The following is an 8,757-nucleotide window of genomic DNA, read 5'->3' on the forward strand; positions in this document are numbered from 1 at the left end:
TATATATATATATATATATATATATATATATATATATATATATATATATATATACTGTATTTAGTAGTAAATGGACTGATATACTAGCATTCTAATCTATGCTGTTTTTAGTACCCTTATACTTATTTTTACATACTTATACTAGGTTTAAATGTGTGTCTAGTTTGTGTGCTTGTGATTGTTTTGTGTGTGGGCCACAACACCAGCCCCCGCTGCCTGTGGCCCACGAGTATTGTACTTGTTTGCAATTCTAATAAATCAAATCAAATCAAATCAAAATGAAGGCGGTGTGGCCTAAGAAAAAAAGATACTCCACCCACCTTCTCTACGTTACTTGGCGGGACGGTAACGTTGTCAAAGCGATGCCACAGCCGGTAGACGATAGGAACACCGGAGATGAGACAGATGAGGAAGGGGATGAAGTATGTAGACAGGACGCTGTAGATCATGTAGCCTCTCTCGTAGCTCTTGGACGGCCAGACCGGGCGGCAGATGGTCTGCCAGCCGTACGGTTCCCAGTTTAACTCCACCAGGCGGTAGTGCATCAGGTCCGGCAGGGCCATCAGAAACGATACTACAGACATGGCAAATTTATATTATGTTTATAAATATTAATGATATTTTGTGTGTTCCCTAAAACTACGTAATTCAGCCTTTTGTACAATACATTGTATTATTAGGCTGAAATGTTGTTTTTGTTTTATGTCAATTTGCAAATAAACCATTCATATTAAATTGAAACGGACTGGACTATGAATTTGTGCATTCTTGTTATTATTACTATCATTATCTATCATTGTTTTGGGGTAATTTCTTTTTTCTTTAATACCATTGTTATTACCATTATTTATTGTATCTTCATTTTAGTGTTTGTACGTGACGGAATGGACTGGACTATGAATGTGTACATTCTTGTTATTGTTACTATCATTATTTTATATTTATCATTATTCTTGGTTAGTTTCTTTTTTTTAAACATTGTTATTGCCAATATTTATTGTATCTTCATTTTAGTGTTTGTACGTGACGGAATGGACTGGACTATGAATTTGTACATTCTCGTATCATTACTATCATTATTTTAAATTGTTCTTGGGCAATTTCTTTTTTCTCTATTGTCATTGTCATTAGCATTATCTAATGTATCTTGATTTTAGTGTTTGTACGTGACTTTGTGTATTTTATTTATTTGTGTAAAACAGGGCTCCACTAAAAAGTAGTGTTATTTATCCCTGAGTGGAAAACCCTGTATAAACATAACGGAAATTTTTTTTTAAAAACTCGACATTATTTACAGAAATATTAAATTCTTTAAACTGAATGATAACAATATCTAATAAATGGTCAATTTTTCATTCTCTAGCCTTATATTGAATTTTTAATTCAGAATGCAACGGACAGTAATTATAAATTGGTCGTGGTTTTGAGCAGATATGTATTCTGTATCAATTCTGTATCTGTATCGGTATAGCCGGTATAATTGCCCTTCGGCGTAACACACCAGCTTCGCAGCTAGCTATATCACACCGAACGGCTTGTTACACACAATCTTTGCACATTTGATTGCAGGAGTTGTTTAAAGCTTTCTAGTGATGATGCCCCAACTGTGCTTGGTGGCAACGAGTTCCAGTCTACGATAGTTCTGGGGAAATGCGAGTTTTTATTCATTCAACTATGCTACTGGAAATATAGAGAGATAAAGTACATGCATTGCCTTAATAAATGAAAGGCATCAAATGACACGTTTGTACTAATGCCTGCTTACATTACATGGATGTTATATAACAAAGGGAGCAGAAGTAACTACCATTAATATTCGGTCATTCATTTTCCTAATACCTAAATCCTGATGAAACGATTCAGGGATTATTAAATACCCCTTTAACGTGAGACGCTGTTGACCCATCATACTAATAGGGCAGTTCTATCATCAGTAAACCAGTCCTTGCATTTATCTTATCTTGCGAGAGATTTAGGTCAAATGCTCCCTGAAGAAATTTAACGCTTGCTTGGTGTATCGAGCATCGGTGTTGATAGGTGTTGATGGTTAAGTGACCTGTATTTTATTTCACGTTGTAATATAGCGTATATAGGCCCATATAAGAGGTGTAAATCTTCGTTTAACGACATGCCCGTAGCCTGGATTTTGAATGGGGCGGTTCTTCCCACTGCTTGAGGGGACCTTGAGCGCCGAGGCGAGCGTCGAAGGCGCGAGGTTCCTAGGGGGGTCCGGAGGCATGCTCGCCCGGAAAATTTTGAAAAATGAACCTTCTAAAATGGCATTTTGTGCATTTTTGAGAGGATTTCCAAGAAAAAAATCAGAGATAAATTTTTATTCAATGATAAAGGGAGCAGTTTTACTACGATTCCAGTCATTCTTTTCAAGAAAAATCTTGGACCTTTACATAAAAAGTGGACCAAAAAGTGGACCTTTGAGCCTTGTGGGGGGTTCTTCCGAACGGGCATGAACGACTAAAAGCAGCCAATACGTCGTGCAAAGGGCAGGATGTCAGTGTTTCTTGGCGTATTTTAGAGTTTAGCGACCGTATATCTGTATCTGTATCAGTATAGCCGGTATAACCGCCCTTCGGCGTACATGTAACACATCAGCTTCACAGGCTCGCGGCGCGGCGGCAGCTAGCTACATCACACCGACTGACTTGTTACACTCAATCTTTGCACATTTAATTGTAGTAGTTGTTTAAAGGTTTCTAGAGATGATGCCCCAACTGTGCCTAGTGGCAACACACACAGTCTCACAAAGTCGTATGGGCGAAGGTAACAAAATAAGTTGAGTCATCATGTCTCTTGTTTCACTGCAAAATGTCCCCTGTTTTCAATTAGACCTTTGTGATCAATAGTTGTTTATATCGCCTATTTGCTGTCTTAATGTCCCGTAATAAGAATCGAAACCTGTAATCAATCATGTAATAATCATGTTCCTTAAATAATCGATGTCAACGCAAGATTTGTGACCTTATAATGATTATATTCTTAACTATTACTATATAAAAAGCCAAACTAATACTACTTTATGATTTTCGTCAATAATGTTTACGATTTTTGGTTTAAACACTTGTCCCAGAGTAAAACCAAAACTCTAAGTCTATTTTTATTAGGTTTGTTATTGGTTATTCTAATTAACGAGAGGTTGTGAATAATTATCGCAATTAGTAAGATGCATTGATGTCATGAAGAAGAAGACAGACGGTCATCGAAACATCATGCATGTCTGGACTTGTCACGATGTTTCAGTAGGCTTATGATTTTGGCGGCGCCCATAAGAGGAGATCTATATAGGCGACAGAAATATTAGTACAAAGAACTGTTATCACATGAAGCCGCAAAAGTAGGCTCTACGGGGTCACATCACTGTAGGTTAGCGCTGATGAATATTCTGGATGTTAATAGCTATTGATTATGACAGCGACAGCCGGTGTCCTCCTGAGTTCAGGAGATCGACCGGAGGCTACACCTCGATGCTTTTCGGAAGACTGGGACCATGCATATTACCAACGCGGCCCAACACCCTGGTCAACCGTTATGTCAATTACGCCAAAAAAATTGCAGTTACTCAAGCAACTGGATATGATTTTGAAAATTCTTAGCAACTGGATATGTCTTTCCAAAATCTTATCCAGTTGCTCGAGTAACTGCTTTTTGGCGTATCGTATTACCTGGATGTCTAACCTTCATCGACGTGTTATGTCAATTCATCGTGTTCATGTGTAATTTTTGTTTGTTTGACGCTGTTAAAATAAGTTTAAAAACTTGAGTGCAGCGCTAGACGGTCCTTGTTATTTTGTTATAATGTGTTGATAATTGTGTCATATTGGAATGTAGAAAAGGCCAAAAAAAGCCGGAGAGGACTAAGTTCAACTTTTTGACAACCCCAGAACAGACTTTAACCTACCTGAAATAAACTAAATTTCCTATTCCAACATTTATTTCAAGACTTGGCAACAGCACACTAAAGTTTTTTTAGGTTATATTTATGCCGCCACAAACACAGACAACAGACATACTCATTTTTACCTGAATAAAGTGAGGAAAATCGTATAAAATGCCTTTCCCAAGAGCACAAGATCGGTGTCATGGCAGGATTCGAACTCGGAACCTCTTGATTCCGTGCCAAACGCTCTGTCGTTACGCCACACGACCCCACACAATTGTTGTTCAAGCCACAAAATCAGCATCTTTTATTTATTTATTTATTTCATTTTAACACCTGGGTAGCCCAACTCAGCTTTGACAAGTTGATTTTCAGTGGGGCCCAGTTTACAGAAATAATAAAACGTAAGTTAATACTTAAACAGAAGTAACAGAGAATTGTATGTAAAACATAAATAACGCAGGTAACCAAATTATACAAAATAAATACATGAGATTACTTGGAGACAAACAAAACCGTAGAGAACAAATCAAAATCGTTGTCCGTTACTCAAAAGCCATTAATCGGTCAAGGTCGGTTATTCATGTGGTCATATGTAAGACTGTAAAGTATGTTGTTGACTGTAAAACATCGGCTCTCTTGAAAATAAAAAGTAGAAATTTGTGGCTCACCAATCCATATAATAACGCTCCCGGCGACGGCCACGCGTTTCCGACGGAAGATGAGGGAAGCCACCGGGTGAACAATGACACAGTACCGGTCAACACTCACCGCGGCTAGCGTCAGACAGGTAGCCTGCACCGTCACCTGAAGTAATATGTAGAATAATGTTAAGTAAAAAGACACTAGCTTTGTAAATATCGTTATCATAATACAAACAGTTCAAATTCAGAGACTTGGCGTCAAGAAGGTAGCCTGGACCGTCACCTAAAGTAATGTAGAATAATGTTAAGTAATACGACACTAGCTATGTAAATATCTTTATCATAATACAAACAGTCCAACTTCAGAGACTGGCTACCTTTGTCAAGGTTGGAGATATCCGGAACACTCGTAACATTAAAACAAAAACTGAACATCTGGGGTGTAGCGTAACGGATTTGAACCATGAGATCCCGAGTTCGAATCCTGCCATGCCACCGATCTTGTGCCAAGTCACTTTACACAAATTTCCTCACTTCAGGTGAAAATGAGTATGAGCGGATGAATGAATGAATACATGAATGGATGAATGTTGGAATTGTCCGTTCATGCTTTTGTATGCATTGATGGCAACATAAATATAAGTTGAAAAACTTAAGTATGTTGTCACCATGTCTTAAAATAAAATTAATGCTGAAATATCCAGAACCATGTCTATCTAGTCCTATTCTTGTATGGGATAGGGTTAGGATCAGGTACGGTTCAGGATAATCGCCGCATACTTAAAAACAAGCACAATTTGATTTAGGATGCCCGTGCTCTATCCAGAACCACGGTAAAACTAGAGGTCGGAGATCTCATGTCTTCGTCAGAGGTACATCGTTCTAGAGAAATTAACATGCGTATTCTTCACTCTTTTTAATAATCAATTTGGTCTAAAGAACAAAAGAATCTCTGTACTATTTCTATGGTACAGAACACCCTGAAACGGTTTGCCACAGATTATACAGATGCGTCGTCACCCGTGTTAGCCCCCCCCTAACGTTATTTGAGTTTGGACTGTTACTGGAAAAAAAAAACGTTCAAGAAATTCTTACTGTGTTGAAAGTGTCACGACAGCGCCGCAAAATATAATAAGAGAAGATGTTATAAAGGAAAGAATCAGAACAGGGTGACTACTGCTGTTTTGTTAATTTGTCTTTATGACAAATAGAAGACTTGTTTCTTGTGTTCTTTGTGTCCTAACATTTGTACTTCTACAGTTAGTATATTCCAAATCTAGGCATCTCGTTTTTCGGCCATTCGTGTTTTTATTGCGCGCTTGCCTTAAATTTAAGGTAATTAGATTTAAGGTCTCCAGTGGACGTCATCCATAGCAATTACTTGGTGTGGCCGTAGAAAATAATCCTGACATATGTCCAACCTATCCTCCCCCTGCTGAAGTTATAGTACAATCCCTCAATGTAACGTCATTTGATCCCATCCCATTATGGGGTTCCCCGGCGGTAACGGCTATATCCAGCTGTCGGCTGTCTCCAAGCAGATGTAGGTGGGGGATTTCTAAACACAAAAGGTCCTATTACGGGGACATAACGATCTCCACGACTCTCATCTTTGAACTCAATCTTGGAGATCACCACAGTAACATGCCTATCAAATTTCATTAACTTCCATCCACACATACAAAAGTTATCCTGCTCACAAGGAAAATTAACAAAATGCCCCCTGTAGTCACAACGAAACCCCCCACGAAGCTCAGTAACGAACTTAACCTTGATCCCGACAATAGTTAGCACCACACCAAGAATTATAATCAACATTTTACAAATACTTGAGTTATTTTGCTAACAAGCCACAAACACAAAAGGTGCACTAACGTGACGCACGGACCCCCCACGAAGCCGAAACTTGTACTTGAATTTGGCCTCAACAATGGTAATCTGCCTGCCAAAAATCATGGACGTCGAATCATGCCTTTCAGAGTTATATCGCAAAATCCGCAGTTCCCCACACTCCGGCGAGACAATTTCATAGTCCTTCTGACGAAGACAATAACCGTTAGCCGTTAAATAACCGTTCCTGACCATGGTTCTGGATAAAGCACGATTCGAGATAGTCTCTGTGAATACAAGAAGATAGATTTGTTCAAGGCACGGTTCTGGATACGTTTACTATCAAGACCGAGCATGGTTCTGGGTAAAGATCGTTTCTGAAAACAGCATTTCTTCTTCTTCTCTACTGCTTAGCCAGTAATAACAACGGATTACTAGCAGCTGCGCAATTGTTAGTAACTGTGAGTGTAAACAAAGGGAAAGATAAGGGAGGACGTAGACATGTGCAAATCTGGACAAATGCAGTACTAATACGTCTATACTTCGAACTTTTGTTCCCTTTTCGACTTCCAAAAAATTGTCTGCACTTTATTAGCATATCAATCAATAGTTAGTGCTTATAAACCTGCGTTTCTCCTCTGGTCTCTAAGGCCGTGTCTAAACGGAATCACCCAAGGCGGTTTACATGTGGTTTACCCCGAAGCCGGTTTCAAGTGGCTCCATGTGAACGCTCCGAAATCACATTGAAAGCGCCTCGAGCCCAAGCCACTTCTAGAGGTGGTTTCGAATCGGTTTCCCCGCATCGCGATTTGCGTCTTAACGCAATGTGATTTCAATGTGACTTCGCCTGGTCATGGATTACGGGGTGATATTTCTTTATTTATATGCAATACCAACTTTTACGTGGCAGCAACTTAAAGAGCAGTAAGGCCATGTTGATTTGATTATATGGATGACATCCGTGCGCGCATGAATTTTCGGCCGTTTCCAAAAAAAAAAAAGTTTTCAACCATACTGTAAATCATACAAAACAGTTGCAAAATGAACAAATTTATTCTGTAAGTTGCAAAAAAATATTTGAAAACGATACCAATGGCGTAGAATGCCAAAATCAAACAAAAAAGACGAAAATGTAAAGAAATGAAGAGTAGAAGGATACTCTGCGCCCTTTGTTCAACCTTCATGACCACGTAGATTTCATAATGAAAGCAACTTTTTTTTTGGAAAACTTTTTTTTTATTCGCACGCTCGCATCAGTTTGGGGGGTTCCCAGAGGATGTCATCCATATAATCAAATCAACATGGCCTAATGGTCAAATAATGTGTCCGTTCTAGGGCGAGCTTCACCGCCTCTGGCGGGACCACGTCGGCATTCGGCCGAGATACGATGGGAGGGGGGCATCAGCAAGCAGGTCGTTGACCTCTGACATTAACACGCCGCCTTGCGTGTTATCATCAAACAGCAATAAATGTAGCTCAAGCGCATTATGTTCGGACACGGTTTCACAGGTGTGTGTGGCACGTGGACCAGATGTGAGGAATGTGAGTTACCCGAATCGCGGTTTGGGTGATTCCGTATAGACACGGCCATAGTCACTGACGAAAGCTAGTGGATACTACCTGAAACGTCTAACCGTTTCCAAAATCGTATTCAGTTGCTTGAGTAACTGCTTTTTGGCGTAAATGCAGTACTAATAGTATCAAATTTACAGATATCTTACCTGCATCATGTAGTTGACCATTCTGCACATGTGCTCTCCGAACACCCAGGAAGGCATGGCGTACTGGGCAGCGGTGAAGGGGACACAGCACAACAGAAACGCCATGTCTGTCACGGCCAAGTTACACAGATAATAGTTGGTCACGGTCCGCATCTTACGGAAAAACGCCACCACGTATATCACCAGGGAATTGCCAGACATCCCGACAAGAAAAATCACGGCAAAGATGGCCGGTGGAACGTAGTTGTCCCATGATGTTGGTACAGGCAGAGGTGCTGGCGTCTTGCTCACTCCTACAACAACAGCCTCCGGGCAGGAAGAGTTGGCAACCTCCTCCAGCGAGCTGTCACTGCTGCTTACGTTTGCCGTACAATTCAGCATCTTCTGTGTGAAGACAAACTGGTGACTTACTGAGAGAACATGTACCGACGTACTGATCGAACATAGACTCCCTAGCTATCGCAGCTTTACTCCATAAAGTACCCGTAATGAACTGTTAGCTTAATCATTTCTGACGACATGGACAGACCTATTAACCTAGTTCTGTGTCAACAGTCTGATCCATCATATTTAATATCATCTAACGACTGTGCACATCTATATCGTAGCACTAAAACAATGTTTGTCCAAGCATATGATGTAATAATAACTGGCAGAGGCAATCGATGAT

At 39.9% G+C, this 8,757-nt stretch overlaps 1 protein-coding gene across 1 annotated transcript in view; it reads right to left on the bottom strand.

Moving 5' to 3' along the window:
* The window catches only part of LOC109474580 (G-protein coupled receptor 54-like), a 27,379-nt gene extending 18,849 nt beyond the window's left edge, over positions 1-8,530 (bottom strand). The window contains exons 1-3 of the mRNA XM_019774916.1: positions 8,088-8,530; positions 4,564-4,699; positions 321-574 (exon numbers count right to left, since the gene is read on the bottom strand). Of these exons, the coding sequence (XP_019630475.1) occupies positions 321-574; positions 4,564-4,699; positions 8,088-8,468 (771 nt within the window). The 5' untranslated portion in view covers positions 8,469-8,530. The remainder of the gene's footprint in view (positions 1-320; positions 575-4,563; positions 4,700-8,087) is intronic.
* Positions 8,531-8,757: the final 227 nt, after the last annotated feature.

The sequence above is a fragment of the Branchiostoma belcheri genome, unplaced genomic scaffold (assembly GCF_001625305.1).
Source record: "Branchiostoma belcheri isolate BF01 breed outbred unplaced genomic scaffold, Haploidv18h27 scaffold102, whole genome shotgun sequence".
NCBI lineage: Eukaryota > Metazoa > Chordata > Leptocardii > Amphioxiformes > Branchiostomatidae > Branchiostoma > Branchiostoma belcheri.